This window comes from Chroicocephalus ridibundus, chromosome 2, assembly GCF_963924245.1.
Source record: "Chroicocephalus ridibundus chromosome 2, bChrRid1.1, whole genome shotgun sequence".
Classification (NCBI taxonomy): Eukaryota; Metazoa; Chordata; class Aves; order Charadriiformes; family Laridae; genus Chroicocephalus; species Chroicocephalus ridibundus.
The window spans coordinates 62401465-62417198 of record NC_086285.1 but is presented as its reverse complement, the minus strand read 5'-3'; the positions used below and the strand labels follow the sequence as shown (position 1 = coordinate 62417198).

General features: G+C 41.8%; 1 protein-coding gene across 4 annotated transcripts in view; it reads left to right on the top strand.

Annotated features, from left to right (window-relative positions):
- Positions 1-2012: 2012 nt before the first annotated feature.
- Positions 2013-15734, top strand: part of SLC12A7 (solute carrier family 12 member 7) — a 69829-nt gene continuing 56107 nt past the window's right edge. For 2 of the 4 annotated variants that reach the window (XM_063325665.1, XM_063325664.1), the window contains exon 1: positions 2016-2240. In XM_063325665.1, coding sequence (XP_063181735.1) covers positions 2132-2240 — 109 coding nt within the window. In that variant the 5' untranslated portion in view covers positions 2016-2131. Of the gene's footprint in view, positions 2241-15734 lie in introns of all 4 variants that reach the window. The other 2 variants (XM_063325663.1, XM_063325666.1) reach the window with 2 other exon arrangements.

Sequence of the window (15734 nt, the reverse complement as noted above, 5' to 3'; positions counted from 1 at the left end):
TTTATACTATTTTTTTTACCTTTCAGGTGGAGCTTGAGTGACTCTGGTCATACGTAACTTTGTTATGATTGGCGTAAAATTTCCTCACTTCACATTTAAAGGTATAGACTAGCAGAAATTCAGAGTGCAGACTCAGTGAGGGGTGGTCGCACCTTGGAAGTGGGTAGCTTTTAGGATGCAGATGTGTTTTGGTATTATAATGACATTATAATGAGCAAAGTTCAACCTAAGGACATGATTTTTACAAAAAATACGAAACTGTTGGCTCAGTGTAACAACTATGCAGCTTATCAGTGTTCATAGGACCGTAAGTTCCCATTCCCTGCTCTGATGCACAGAGTTTGGCTACGGTATCTTCGCACCGCCCCACCTTCCATGCTGTTTTTTTCCCACCTTGGAATCTGGTGACTCTAAGATTGCAGGTTATGTGGCCTAGGCAACTACGGTGGAATACATTCCTTGCTTATCAGCTGTACTCCACCCTGTAAGTTTCTTCAACGCTATAGCTTTTCTTAAAATGTGAATATAACTTTAGTTTCTAAGTCACCTCCAGCAATTATCCCATATTGCCTCTGCAGATAGATGACATCACGAAAATATTGGAAATCTGCTATCACCAGCAAAGACACCATTCCAGTAACTTTCTTGAGCTTGGAAAAAGGCAGGGGGAGGATGAAGAGACACACCCCCAACACAGAAATTCCTTTTTCATGCAGCCACCATCCTTGTTACTGTAGTTACACCATGATTTGAATGGGGGTGTGGAACTGGAAGCCCATACCAGCTATGAAAACGTTACCATGCCTCTCACCCCCTCCTTTTCTTACTGCCACTATCCCCACATCTGCCACTTCACTGCCACTTTTGATGGCCAGAATCACTTTCCCTATCCCCTTCTTTGAAGGCTTCTACACTGTGGGACAGACTGTAGTGTTAGGTAGGCATCTTCCATCCCACTGAGGCATGGCACCCGCAAACTTGCCAGAGTCCCCTTCCAAAAGGCTGACATGAATAGAGTCTTTCTGCTCTATTCTAGCGCTTTACTGAGAAAGTTGAATAGCAGGAGACAAGAAAAAGGTTCCTGGCTTCCAAGTCTGTTTTCTCTGCTTTAGGAGTGGAGATGCTACAACCTTCTCTGGGAAGGAAGTGTAAGGTAACCAAAAGGTACAGCTCATCACTAGTTCCAAATCATCAATATTTAATTTGATACACTGCCCATCCACTGCTTCACTGAAACTGCTTCACTTCAGGCCAGAGCTTACACGCTGACTCCAACCTGAATCACAGGACCTTCAGCTGTCCCCAGCAACCCATGGATGCTGTGTGGGAGAGCAGATTTCTGGGAACCATCTTCATCTCCTGGCGGTCCCAAGGTACACTTGTCCAACTGGTAACCTGCAAAGCTCCTGCTTGGGTTGTTGGAACGCTGCCATCCCTTTAGAGACCTGGAAGATCAGGGCTCTACAGTCTGGCTCTGGTTTCCTTTGGAAGACACTTTCTGCCTGCTGGGATCCGAGGACCAGCAGACCAGTCGGTGGTCCTCTTGCTGCGAGGACATCTGCAAGGCAAGGTCTGATAAGGAGAGGACGCATTTTTTTGTGCCCAACAGCCATAGCTGAAACCCAGTAAAACAACCCAGGGCGGTTCTCACGCAAACACACACGCACACCCTTCTCAGGCTGTTTCCCCAATGGCACTAGCTCAACTCACAGCAGAGGCTTCTCCCCGCCGACGGCTCCCCTCTCCCCTTCCGGGGGAGAGCAAAATCTCCCACCAACCCGTCTCGGTTCCGAGCTGTGAAGTTGTGTGTATGTAAGTCAGAGCTAGTCAGAGCGGTACCTCTGGTGCCGGCCCCCTTCCTCTCCCTTCTCCCCTCGCTTCACTCCTCCGCCTCTTCGCCCCCCGGGAGGCCGCCGCCCGCGCCCCCGTCGCTCCCTCCGGAGCCGCGGCCTCGGCGCCGTCAGTCAGGCGGCGAGGGGGCGGTGGCTGGAGGGGGCGGGGGCCGGCACCAGAGGCGCCGCCCCCTGCTGCTTGAGGAAATGGCTCTCACGTGAGGGAGGCGGCAGCGCCGGGCTTACCCTGCCCGCTGCCCTGGGAGGAGGCGCCAGCGGGTCCTGGGGCCGTCTGCGCCATGCCGACCAGCTTCACGGTGGTGCCGGTGGAGGCGCAGGGCGAGGAGCGGGATGGGCAGCGGCAGGAGGAGGAGGAAGAAGAAGACGAGGAGAGGGACCGGGGCTCCGGTGAGAGAGAGGGGAGCGGGGAGGTGCCGGGGACACACACACACACACACACAGTGCCTGAGGACGGCGCCGGCGGGGTGGGTGTGTGAGCGAGCAGGGTTTCCGCGTGGAGCAGGGGGTCTCGCCGCCGGAGGGCTCCTGCAGCCTGTGGAGGGGCCACATCGCCTCTCCGCAGCGGGGGCAATACCGGGGCTACCTGTCCAGGTGGAGAAGAGCGCTTCGGGAGAGGGCGAAAGTCCGCCGCCTGGGGTGGCCGAGACCTTGTTCCTCTTTGTTTCCGCAAGCTACCGCCGCTGCCCGAAAAGAGGAAGTGCTCCTGGGCGGCTCCAGCCGGGGAAGAGGAGCAGCCTGGGGGCGGGCGCGGCGCCCGCCCGGGGCGATGTGGGGCGGTCAGTCTGCCGCCCGCTTTCAAGGGGGAGCGGAAGTAACCAGTGCCGCTGGTAGCTCAACAGGCAGACACAAAACCTCTGCTAAACAGGCAAGTCCTACCTCCTGGGGCTCGCTAGAGAGAGGTGTAGGAGAGCTCTAATTCAGGCTGTGGAGAAGAGCACAGCCACACCTGCCTCGCTCCAGGTGTTTGTCCAGCCATGTACTTTTGCACCAGCGACCGTGTTGTGTTTTGCTGCCTGGTGGCAAGGTGTTAGGCGCCTTGCCTCCTGCTAGGCCTCGCCCCCGAGGCCGCCCTGGGGGAGCAGAATCAAGCCCGAGCTAGGAGTTGGGGCATCACCAGCGAGGGTCCGCTCAGGGCAGCGGGACAAGTATGTGTCTGCAAGTGGTGGTGGGGGAATGAGTGCTTTTATCACTTGGATGATAAGGCGCTGCTAAGGAAGCAGTAACTCTTTCTTCCTTTGGCTCAGAAGCCCTTAACACTTCCTCTTTCCGAAGGGTGTTGCAGTGGCAACGCCAAGTATGGTGCTTGAGTCACTGCTAGCACTCTGAGAGCTAGTTGGATTTTGCACTTGTCTTTTGGGTGTTACAATCAATACTCGTTGTTAACGGTTTGGGGGTTTTTTAGATGTTAGATGATAACAGGTGAAAAGATGGGTTTTTGTAAGAGGCAGTTCCTCATACTGGTGGTTTCTCCCTTTCGTGGTGTAGATCACAGTTAAGTAAGGCTAATACCATGTGATATTGCATGTGAATGTAAAGAGATGAAAACAGATTTGGCAAACTTAAATGTATTTACATTATTTTTATTTCTTTTTTGCACAAAGACTCTTTAGGAAGACAATCCATTAAAACCCCAAGCAGAGAAAGCTGGGTGGCTTTCTCCCAGAGCTTTGTCCTATCAAACCCCTACCTACCTGTAAAAGATACATACTACATGTAGTTGCATTTCTTTTGGTATGTTCAAGCAGTGAGCAAGGGTTCTAATAACTGCCACTTTTTTTTTTTTTTTTTTTTCCTCCAAACTAAATGGAATAGAAAAAATAGCAAAAAAACCAAACTGTTGCCACACTTTATACTGTACTGGATGGATGACAGCAATACAGCATTAATCTGTTTGGGTAGTTTTCCTTATGGTAGAAGAGCTAGCCAGAAAGGCATGGAGTGTCATGTTTGGTCACATGGCATCTCAAAATACTGGAAATACATACAGGCTTAGTTAGACAGGAGTTGTTAGACCATGCGTAGCATGTGGAAGGCTTGGAACATCTGGAGATCTTGGGAGGGTGAGGGAAAGAGTGGAACTGGCACTCCTGTAGTGGCTTATTTCTAACCTTTAGGGTTGTGACTAAAAAAGAAGAAAAAGAATAATTCTTCATGCAATTAAGTAGAATTTGTGTGGACTAGCAGTTATATTTGCAAAATGTTTAAACTATCTACAGTTCTGGATCTGTATCACTTAAGTGGATGAACTTAGGTATGACTCTTCCTGTTAATGTGCCTGTAAAATAGGGAGCAGAGGGGAAAACACTGAAAAGAGAAGGCTTGTAAACAAGATATAGTCAGAGAGCTCTGACTTTGTTAAGACATTAAATACCATACTCAGATACGGAGGTTTGGGATGTGAACCCGATGTTGCTTAATGTTGCCTCAGGTATTATATGGATGGTCATGGTATGTAAACCTGTAATGGATCAAATTAAGTTAATGCTATGTAATCAAATAATTCTCATTGACTCATTCTTCTGAAAACTTTAAAGAATTCTAAAATATTAGTACAGCTAAAAGCTGTTAAATCCATCTAAAAGCCTGCTGCCTTGAAAAAAAGGCTAGGGTGTAAATATTTTCTCTCCTGCCCTTTTCCACATCCCTGAGTTCCCTTCTGTTTTCCTGCACTTGACCTTGGTGTTCATCAGACACTTCAGGGAGCTGGGTCAACATGCTAAACTGGCAGAAAACTAAACTGCAGAGAAAAAAAAAAAACGCTTCCCCTGTTTTGGAGTTCAGGTGAGTGAGTGTTGCAAAAAGTCTGCGAATGTCTAGAGTTGTGTTAAGCTGGGGGGACGGGTAAAGCTGAGAGCAGGGATGGAAGTGAAAAAAGAGAGAGAATGGGAACTTCCCCTTTGGCTCACCCTTAGCCTATACAGCTCTATACAATTTTGTTCCACTTTTCTGGGAATCTAGAACTTTAGCAGTTTTGATTGACGTGTCTGGCTTAAAAACCAAGTAGGTGTTCTGGAACTCTTGAGTGCACTAGAACCTCGTTTAAAAAAAAACAAACAAACAAAATCCCCAGAAAACAAACAAACCCCAGCTGAACCAAAAACCAAATCAACCAACCAAAAAAACCCAAAACAAATCCCACCACTAAACCCACAACACTTGTTTTGGAGGGAAGTAGACTGTATGCTGTTTAGCCATTAGATTACCACTAAAGTAATTCTGGTATTTTATTAGCAAGGCACTTATCAATTATTCTGTGCGTTTATCCCCTTACACTCACCTATACCTGGCACTCATTTATGTGATAATGGACTAAGCTGAGATGTTCTTACTCTATGTTCTTCACTCCTTCATAGTCATCTGAAATTCTATAGCCTTGTATTTTCTCAGTTATGTGACAGTTATGTGTGAAGAAGGGGAAGACTTGGGTGAGTTGCTATTCGCCCGGATTGCAGCACTGGCCAAATGGCCAAAGTAGTACTTGGGAAGAGCAGGGTGGTAGAGTGGAAATTAATGCTTGAATTGAACAATGTAATTGGGGGTTGGAGCCTGCTAACTCAAATAATGGACAAAGTATCAGAAGGCATATGTGCCAGTGCAGAAGCATGTGTCTGTGTCTCTTAATGTGTTTATAGTACACTACAAGTGAAAGGGTAGTCAGGAAATAGTAACTAGTTGAAGAAGAGGAGGAAACAGGGAGTCTGTTGTAGGCAGTAATGGATGAAATTTTAAGAGAAATTCTGGCTCTGACTTGTGTTGGGGTTTTTTGTTTGTTTTCTTCGCACGTATCAGTAAGTGACTGTCTATTGGATAGACCTGTCCAAACTTTGTAAAGTCGATCAAATCTCTATTTCATCAGTAGCTCTGCATGTCAGGTGTTTCAAAGCATAACTAGTGTTTTTAGCATCCCATAGTATTATTTACCTAGCCACAGCAGTGTCTTATTTAGAAACCAATGTGAGAGCTAACTCCTACAAAATATTTTTGAATTGAAGACAAGGAATATCAATCACAAACCTGGTCATCTACCAAGAAGTCATCACATAACTAATGAAGCACGGATGCTGTGTATTTCTATAAAATGCTAATTCTTGAGGCAGGTATGTGTATGTCACTCTCTAGATTACTCAAGCTTTTTATAAACCTTGTTTCATCTTAACTCTGTCACCGTTTTTTCCAAACTGCATACTCTTACTTAGTCATTAGTGATTCTTCACTTGGAAACTGTTTCATACTTACTGTTCTACTTTCCGTCTTTCTCTGAACTTTTCCCACTTCTGTCCATTTTGAAATTGGGGAAGTTCCAGAATTTCATTTGATAATCAAGTTGTGAACAAACAGTGGTGTGTGTGATTTTTGGTTTTGGTGAGGTGTTTTTTGTGTGTTTTTTTTTTTTTTTTTCTTCCCCATGCTGCACTCTTCTCCCTTTTTTTCCTGATGTTCAGGCAGTGGTTTGAAAAGTGATTATTGAACTGGTGTTTTTATGAAACAGTCTTAACCAAACTATCCCATTCATGAGCGGTAGTGATCAGCTGCAGCCCAACTGGTTTCTGATTGTTTTCCTTTGTGTGTGTATCTATCTGCTCTTAAACTTCTACATCAAATTTTGCCTGTTAGTTTAACATTCATGTAGTCTTGGAGATCTGCAGTGCTCCAAAGTTGGCCTGTGCCTTGACTATCCTGAATAACTTCAAACAGTTTCAAATTGTCACATCTCTGATCATCTTGTGTTTTTTACTTTTGTTGATGTTTTTTATTAATGTGGAACAGCAAGTGTCCCAGCAGAACTTCAGTGACCATCTCCATTTCTGAGACCAGACTATATTTGTCTTCTACTTTCTTACTCAATTATTTACCTGTGGTTTATCTAATATCGTCTCTTTTATTCTATGGCTGCTTTAGCTCCTTAAGTATGTTCAGAGGAGGACTTCATCAAAAGCCTTTTGAAGATCTTGGCAGACTGTATAAATTAGGTTTCCATTATCCATGTGCTTGTTGATTTTTATTTTTTTTTTTTTCAGAAAACTATTTTAGTCATGTGAGACAGAATCTCCCTGTACAGAAGCCACATTGGTGGTTCTCCCATGTCACCCCAATGTCTTATTGTATAATACAATGTTGGGATGGAAAAATATTATTCCTGTTGCAGATAAATGTGTATCTGACACTTAATCATAGGCATGAGAGCTATACACAGGAATTTTCTTTGCCCTGAGGGGCATTGGCTGTCCAGGTCAACTCCTGATGTATGCCCAGCTCTGCGAGGTACTCTAATTGATCCATTTGCTGTTTAACATAGCTACCCTTATCATCGTGAATATGGGTGTTTCTGTTTGTTAGTTGTTGATAGCTCCAAGAGAAATGAGGGCAAATAAAGGAGGCAGAGTTAGGATAATAAACTAAATAACTTCACTGTGGAGTAAGTGGTTGCTTAGCATTTTGTAACTGTTCAAACATTTCTTTTAGACTGTTGCAGTTTTGACCTTTTTTTGTGATGGAGAGGATCTTAATGCTTGAAATAGCAAGTTATTGTTTTTACTCCATTGTGTTAATTTCATGTGAAAGAAATGCTAACATTCTCTTACTGTACTTATTGCCTAAGAGCTAAATGTAAATAATTCTAGTCATAAAACAACTTTTAAAGTAGAATATTTCAGAAGAAACTAACATCAAATATAGTGGTATCAAACCTCATAATTTTAGCTTCTCTGATCCTGTAATGAAAATATTATTACTGAGCTTTTTGATCTCTTATTGCTGATTTTTCTTTTGATAATACTTTTGCAGCCATCAGAATATGAGTGAGTAAAGATCTTCTGGTGTAACTGTTTTACTGTTTTTTCGTAATGGATCTGTGCTTGTAATGTTTTGTTATTTTATAATTTTAAGATGACCATTATCCTGTGGAAGCTCACAGGTAAGCATTGTAAAGGATGCCTTTGGTAAAGGATACAGTTTGTTACTGCATAGCAGATCTTACTAGCTGCTGCTGGGGGGGAAAGGGTATTTCTATTTTCTCCAGTGCTACCTCTTGTGAACTCTTTTAGGGAACCAAACTGGCAGGAGACTAACTATGACAGGAAAAAAAGTTTATCTCTAAAAAGTTGTTTTAAGAGGCTTTATTTCCTTGAATCAGCTCATTGCAGAATAGGTATTGTTCCACACCCACACAGAAAGAAGACCACCCCTTTTGGCGGCACTAACCTGATTAATTTTTCCTGCATCTTTGACCTATGTTGTTGCTTTACATAAAAATAGCTACTAAAGCATGGGGAATGAAACAATTAGTGCTATTTTTATTTGCTCTCCAGACTAATGAAATATAGAATGTTATCACAGGGGACTTACTTTCTCAATCGGAGTAGAAATATTAAGCTTGATGGTGTTGTGTGCTGTTATCTGCGCCACTACCCCCCCCACACCCAACAAAATGCATTGTTTGGTGTAAATGAATTCTTCTACCAATTTAAATGGATTCTCCTACCAATTTTTTTTTTTCCCAACATAATCCTTTGTGGCTTATGTGTTATTTCTTACATAATCAGATATATTTCTCTTTCTACTTGATTCAATGTACCAGTTTAACAAGGAGCATTTCTGGTACAGACTGTAATTTGTATAACTGCAATTATTTGTATGCCATGGCTTTGTGAACTGACCAGACAGTAACTAGCAGAATTTTAATTTGGCTATGTTATGGTTTGAGAAAACACATAACAATTTATTCTTGCTTAGACAATTATTCTATGACCCAGTGACCCCTCCCCACCTGGAAAGGGTGATCAGGAAAAGCAAGGAAACACCAAGGTTGAAATAGAAATAGAATTAATAGGATAAGATTAAATAATTAACAATAATACTAAAGAACTAATATTAATCCCAATACTAATATATGATATAAAAAAAATATACTCAGCCAATTATAACAGTAGGAAGCTGTGCACTGCGAGCAGTGGATAGTAGATGTTGGACACTGAGAGCACAATGGCTTCAGGAGGAAGTGAAAGCCTCAGGGGTCCGGCACCAGGGTAGAAAGTTCTCTGGACCACCACCATCAAGGGAGAGGAGAAACTACGTAGCAAACTTCCTGATTTATATTGAATATGACATTCATAGTATAAAATAATCCTGTTGGCCAGCCTGGGTCAAATGCCCAGGCCTTGCTCGCTCCTCATCCCTGCACCTGGCGAGCTCATAAACCCTGAGACCCTGAATCCCACATAGCCTAGCTGTCTATAAATGAAGTATTTTCACAAATTCGGATACTAGTCTTCTAAAAGTGGAGCTTTCTCCAGCATTAGAAGAGAAATTAGTCCTGTATCGCTCAACCCGTGACATGCTAATAGTGTATCTTATCCTGTCAGGTTTCTATTTACCTTCCCCTACCCCAAGCTAATAAGAACAGGTTTGGAATATGTTTTTCTTGGCTCTTTGCACCTTTGATGCTGTGCAGCAAAGATGAATTCAGTGGAGAAGGTGCCATTGCTCTCAGCAGTGGTTGTGAATGTTTCTTCCTTCCCTGCTGAAAGAAAAATACAATTGGTGATGTGCATTGGGGTTACATGGCAAGGTTTTGGTAGCAAGGGGGCCACAGGAGTGGTTTCAGTGAGAAGATGCCAGAAGCAGCCCCTGTGTCAGACAGAGCCAGTTCCAGCTGACTCCAAGACAGCCCAGCTCCAAGATGCACCTGCCACTGGCCAAAGCTGAGCCCATTGGTAATGTTGATTAGAAAGAGTAAAACAAACAAAAAACCCCACCTGTGCAACAGCAGTTAAGAGGTAGGAGTGAGAACATGTGAGAGAAACAAGTCTGCAGACACCAAGATCAGTGAAGGAGGAGGTGCTGGAGGAGAGATTCCCCTGAAGTCTGTGGTGAAGACCATGGGATGCAAGTTGTCTCCATCCTGCAGCTCATGGAGGACCCCCATGCCAGGTGTGCCCTGAAGAAAACTGTGACCTATGGAGAGCCCACACTGGAGGAGGCTCCTGGCCCATGGAGAGGAGGCATGCCAGAACAGGTTTTCTGGCAGGACCTGCGACCCCGTGAGGAGACCCATGGTGGAGCAGTCCATTTGTGAAGGATGGTACCCCATAGAAAGGACTGTGCTGGAGCAGTACTTGAAGAACTGCAGCCCATAGCAAGGGCCCTATATTGGAGAAGGTAATGAAGGACTGTCTCCTGTGAGTGGGACCCCATGCTGGAGCAGGGGAAGAGCATGAGGAAGAAGGAGCAGCACAGACAGCACGTAATGAACTGACTGTAATCTCTGTTCCCTGATCCCCCTGTGCTGCTCGGGGGAAGGAGGCAGACAAGTTGGGAGTGAAGTTGAGCCTGGGAAGAAGGGAGGGGTGAGGGGGAGAAGGTGTTTCCAGATTTGCTTTTATTTCTCATTATCCCACTCTCTTAATTGACAGTAAATTAAATTAATTTTCTCAAGTCGAATCTCTTTTGCCTGTGATGGTAACTGCTGAGTGATCTCACTGTCCTTTTCTCAACCCACAACCTTTTTAGTCTTATTTTCTCCCCCTGTCCTGTTGAGAAGGGCGAGTGATAGAGAGGCTTGGTGGGCATCTGGTGGCTAGCCAAGGTCAACCTGCCACTTGAAGTCTATGAAAACTGCAATCTCTCTGATTTCAAATGCAAACTTTCAAGTAGTTGCAAAATTGGATCTAGTTTGATGCACTAGGTTGTGCCACGCTATGTTCTTACAATGTTGTCCTGACCCTGCATTACAAAAGGTATAACTGTTTCTGTGGTAGCTTCTCAACCCTCAAAATTGCCATTCTGGAGTTTTAGGGCATCAAAAGTGTTACCTACTTATTTTTAAAGGTCTGATGGTATCCTCAGAAATGGATTCATGAGCAATTAGCAGTATGCAAACTTAAAGATGATCCCTCAATAATTTTCCGCTTGAATCACAGCTATAGGAAAGCATGGCTTAATGCCTGTGTAAATTGGACAGTATTTGTTATCTGCTTCCTGATTTCAACAGTTAACGTTCTTAATTAGGTACTTTAATTAGCTGTATCCTTTAGCTAACTCATAGCAATCAAAAATAAGCAGCATTCAGCCTGCTTAGGAAGCCTTTCTGGGAGCTTTCAGGAGGTGAGATGTTGATTGGTAACTGCTTTACAAAAATGGATTATTTTTTCTTTAAACTCATGTGTGTCTTCTGAAAGAAAAAATCTTCTCCTGGAGGAAGAAATAAAAAAAAGAAAACCAACTTGTTCTGTTTCTTGCCTTCTGACAGGGGGCACACAGTTTGCAACTTCTTCAGGTCTTCCTACAAGCTTACATTTTTTTTTTAAGAGAATAAAACCTTTTAGCAGATTAATTCCAATTTTGAAGACTGGGAAGCTTGAGTATTTTTCTTCTAGCTTCGGAAAGGAAAGTTTAGAACATCCTTGAAAATATGTCAGAAGTTTGCTTTGTTATCTGTAGAATTGTCCTGATAGAAACTTACCAGGACAGGATGTGCAAGCAATAGCTTACTGCCATTGATTAGTGACCAGTCCTATCTCTAGCCCTCTACTGCACTGTCTTGCTTTGTGGAACATCTGCTGAGGACTTGCACAAGCTGCTTTATTTTGCTAGTGACGAACAAGTAGCAGTCCTGGGGAGGGCTGCGGGGGAGGAATTCAAAATGGGGAGGTACAGGAGGCAGGCTTTTTGCAGCATCAGTGAGCTACAGCGGCTCTTCTAGGGACCTAGTAAGTACCAGAGCTGGTTCTAGCAAGGAGGAACTTTGGGAAATCGTCTTGGAAGGAGCCTTCATCCCTTTCAGCCTTTCTGTGGTTGACCGTGCTTGTGGCATAGGTGTTAGGATCACAGAAAAGAGTAGATTTTGGATGCGATTCAAAGATTGGACCACAAGAACTAGTCCATTCTAAGCAATAACATCCATTTAATAGACTTGAAACAGTTTGTATGGAGTTGTTTAAGGCTGGTATAGAAGCTGAAATAGATTAATACATAAACTAGAAAATGGTGATACATCTAATTTGAAAGAGAACTAACAAATTATGCAGCCGGTCTTAAAGAGGACCCCTTTAATTTCAAAATACTTTTTTTTTTTTTAAAAAAAAGAGTGCTTGCAAAGTTACTAGAATTATATTTAATTATTTTTTATCTGCTGTATCTTAAGTACAATTAATGCAAGCTCTTTCTACGTAAAATCAATGTTTAGCAACTATACTTACGGTGACCTTGCTTAAGATCTGCTAATGTGTATTTGATGCACAAAACTGGCTTATTTAATAGACAGAATAGGTTGACGCTGCTTGTTGCTAATGTATGCTGATCTGCTTAGTGGAAGTATTTTTAAGTGCATTTATTTGATGTAAAGAAATCCTTAAATGTAGTTATTACTAGGGGAAGATGTGGGGTGATTTAATAACTTGACCTTGCCCATTTCACTAAGCATGGTGTTTATTGCTGGTGGAAATCCTCCAGCTTAATTCTCTTTAGAGAGTTCTGACTGTCATGTAGTTTGGCTGTGTCATGTGCATGCCTCACACTGCATGAAGCCTTAATGACTTGTTTCAGGATTAATCCAATGCTAGTAAGAAACAGGATTTGAGGTCTTACACAAAGCTGGGAGGAAGCAACTGTCAGTTTCCTATTTCAATTCTTGATCTGTGAAGAATCAACAGAGGGGAACAACTTGGCTTTCCTTAATAATGAGCGAACAAGATTATGAAGAAAGTGGGCCAAATCCAAGTGAGTCTCTTTAAAAGACAATACCGTGGTTCTAATGACTCTTACTGAAATAGCGGGTTCTGTTCTTCCAGCTATATTATAAAGAATTTATAAAGAGCTTTTGCAGTGTGTTTTCATTAGAAGTAGGCCGTGCTTGATCATAATAGTAGCCTAAGTAAAGGAAAACTAAAATTTAGTGATGCTGATAAGGTAAGTGATGGTTGTAGTATTAGAATCCTCCATTATGTAAGGGGGTTTAGAAGGACCTTAAGTATACCTTGTTCTGCTTTTCAAGATAACTTACATAAATCGTGCTTCTCATTGATAAAAATAATGCAATAAATTAGCGATATAGTAAATATATTTAGACATTTCTTTACTAAAAAAAAACCAATAACCTGCAACTTTGAAGTAGATTGCACTGAATTCTTAAACCCATCTGATGCAGAAATTCAGAGGCAAGATGTGCTCAAACAAGGTTATTGATGTCTTTTTAGAATTTGACCTAAAGCAAGGTAGTGGCTTTTTAAAACCTGAGTTTATGCTAGAGCTCTAAAGAATACTTCTGTATGTTTTTGGCTTAGGAGTGGTAAGAAATAAAATTTTTAAGATTGTCTGAGTTCTCCTTAGCTGCCAATCAAAAATTTGGACCTATAGGAAGTAAATATGCATGATAGAGAAGATAAAATTACAGTTTTTGCCACAGGTAGCTTTCTTGAATGTGACACTTGTATACATTGGTTCTAGTGACTTTTAAATTTTATGTATTTTTACCTTAAAGATTATTTACATTAACAGTAAATGCTTGTTTACTCTTGTGCAAACAGGATCTCATCTTCATATTCTTAGTTTGTAGTGGTTTGTTCTTAATGTGACTGAATACTAACTTAATGAAAATGTTTATAGTTTTAAAATAAAAACTATGGTATTTTTCGCCTGTATCTGGCTAACCGTAACCTTCAAGGTACGTGGACTGTGATTGAGTTGCCCTTTGGAAACCATGAAAGGTTAGGACTTCCCTGTGAAGTATTATTCTTCAACTGTGTTCTAACTTTATATGCTACTGTCTAAAGCAGAAATTTCTAGTGGTAAGCAAAACTTCTTAGTTTTACGCATGTTTAGGGAACAGCTATACTGTATCACAGCCAAGCTATCTTACTTGAGGCCATGTGGTTGAAAAGTTTAGATCATTCTCACTATTTTGAACACCACCTGTATTCTTTTGTCACATAAAAAGAATCTGCTTTTATTTTTCAGATAGATGTTAAAGTCTTACATGACAGGAGATGTACATGCTTGCTTTTTTGGACAAAATGTGTTTGAATATAAAGTCAAATAGGAACACTTATTGAATGTGAATCATAATGACAGACATAGTGTGGGACCGCAAGGAAGCAGTGAATCTGGAAAGGGTTTAGGGGTCAGACTGGAATAGAATAAGATGAGCTTGGTTTAATGCTGTGGTAAAGAGGGCTAGCCTGATCCTTGGAATAGAGAGGTGATGATTAGACTTCTGTAAATAGCAGGATTGAGAATGTTGTTAGAAGGCTGTATTTGACTTTTCAAGTTTGAATATTTTTTTGCATGACTTAAACTGGAGAGAATGTTGCCACAAAAATGATTAAAGTTTAGGAAAATGTTTCATGAACTTAACTGTTTCAGTTTTTCAGAAGAAAGCTTGAGAAGATTTTATAAGTATAGTTACCTTCACAGATAGAAAATACTAAGTGTGAGTGGTTAAATTTGGAAGGTCTACTAGTATGTTATAGCTACAAGTTTGAAAAGAGCCAAATTTAAATAGAAATAAAGAGCATCCCGTTTTAAATTATCAATTTATCTTTATAATGTTTTTTTAGGCCTTTTTCTTATTTCAGCTCTGAAAACATCAAGAGATAACTGGTGAAATCTCAGTATGTTTTTTTTCAAAGTTATAGAGCCTAATGCAGAATGAAATTCTGTAACTTGTGGAAACACAGGGAATGTGATTAGATGGTCTAATATTTTTGTCCTTAATCTCCTGAACAAGCATCCTAGTGCAAATTTAGGATCATTTAAGTGATCATTTCCTTCCACCCCAAGCCCTGCTCTGCCACTTTCTGTAAGACAAGATACCTGTAACACATTTTTTCATATTCTACCTCTTTTGATTTGGGGGAGGGAGGTGGAGAACCAGCCCCTGTGGTTCTATGATTTAGTAATATTGGCATCAATGCTAAGGAAGTGGGTTGCTTACATTGATTGCTTATTCCTATACTGATGGTGTCTCTAGTTCCAGCACAAGCATTCATGTAGTGAACACACAAACCTGGCTGGATTAAAAGTAGCAGCAAGAATAAAAACAAAAGCAAAATCAAAATGACTCTCTTCCAACTCAGCATTAAGCACATACCCCTGTTGAGTTTACTATATATATATATATCTGTTTGTGTGAGGAACAATGTGATACAGGGACAGAAATGGGTGAGTAGTATGTGTGAGAAGGGAATGAGAAGGCCACCTCTTTGGTGGCAAAGGTGACTTCTGCCTTTCTAACTTAGGCTGTTCAGTTCTCTTTTTACACTGTATAAAATGGACCGGTTTGGATCAGCTTAGAAACTGTCAACATACCTCAAAGTATTCTACCTGTCAGTGTTTGTGAGGATTGCTGCTCTGAAACTTTGGAGGAATATGAATTTGAACAAAGTCTTTTGTGTCTATGACTAACACTTTGAATTGTGATATGGAGACGTATTTCTGATGCAAGTTTTGTTTGCTGTGTGGAAATGTTAATGAGAAATCATCTGGTGGCATTGGCAGTTTTAAACTTGAGGCTAGCACAACTCTGGGATGGTTTGTGATAACTTGTGTGGGCTACGCTGCATAGGTAATTGAGGGGCTGGGGTGTATGGGAGTGCACGTTGTAATGATCTGTATGAACACTCTGAATATTACTTCCCAAACTTGAGACATCTTCTGCTTTCTCTGTTTGCAGCTGGTTTTTCACATGTATATATATAAAAAAGTAATTTGGTGTAGCTAATTTCCATGTAAATATAGCTATACCATCACAGTGCTTGAGTATCTGTAGAAATCAGGAGTAGGAATTTTTGCATGTCCCATCAACACAGAAAATACCGTACAGGCTTCTAGGAAAGGTACATTAGCTGTGGCTTTAGTTTGTCTACTGGCCTATCAGTAAGCACAGAG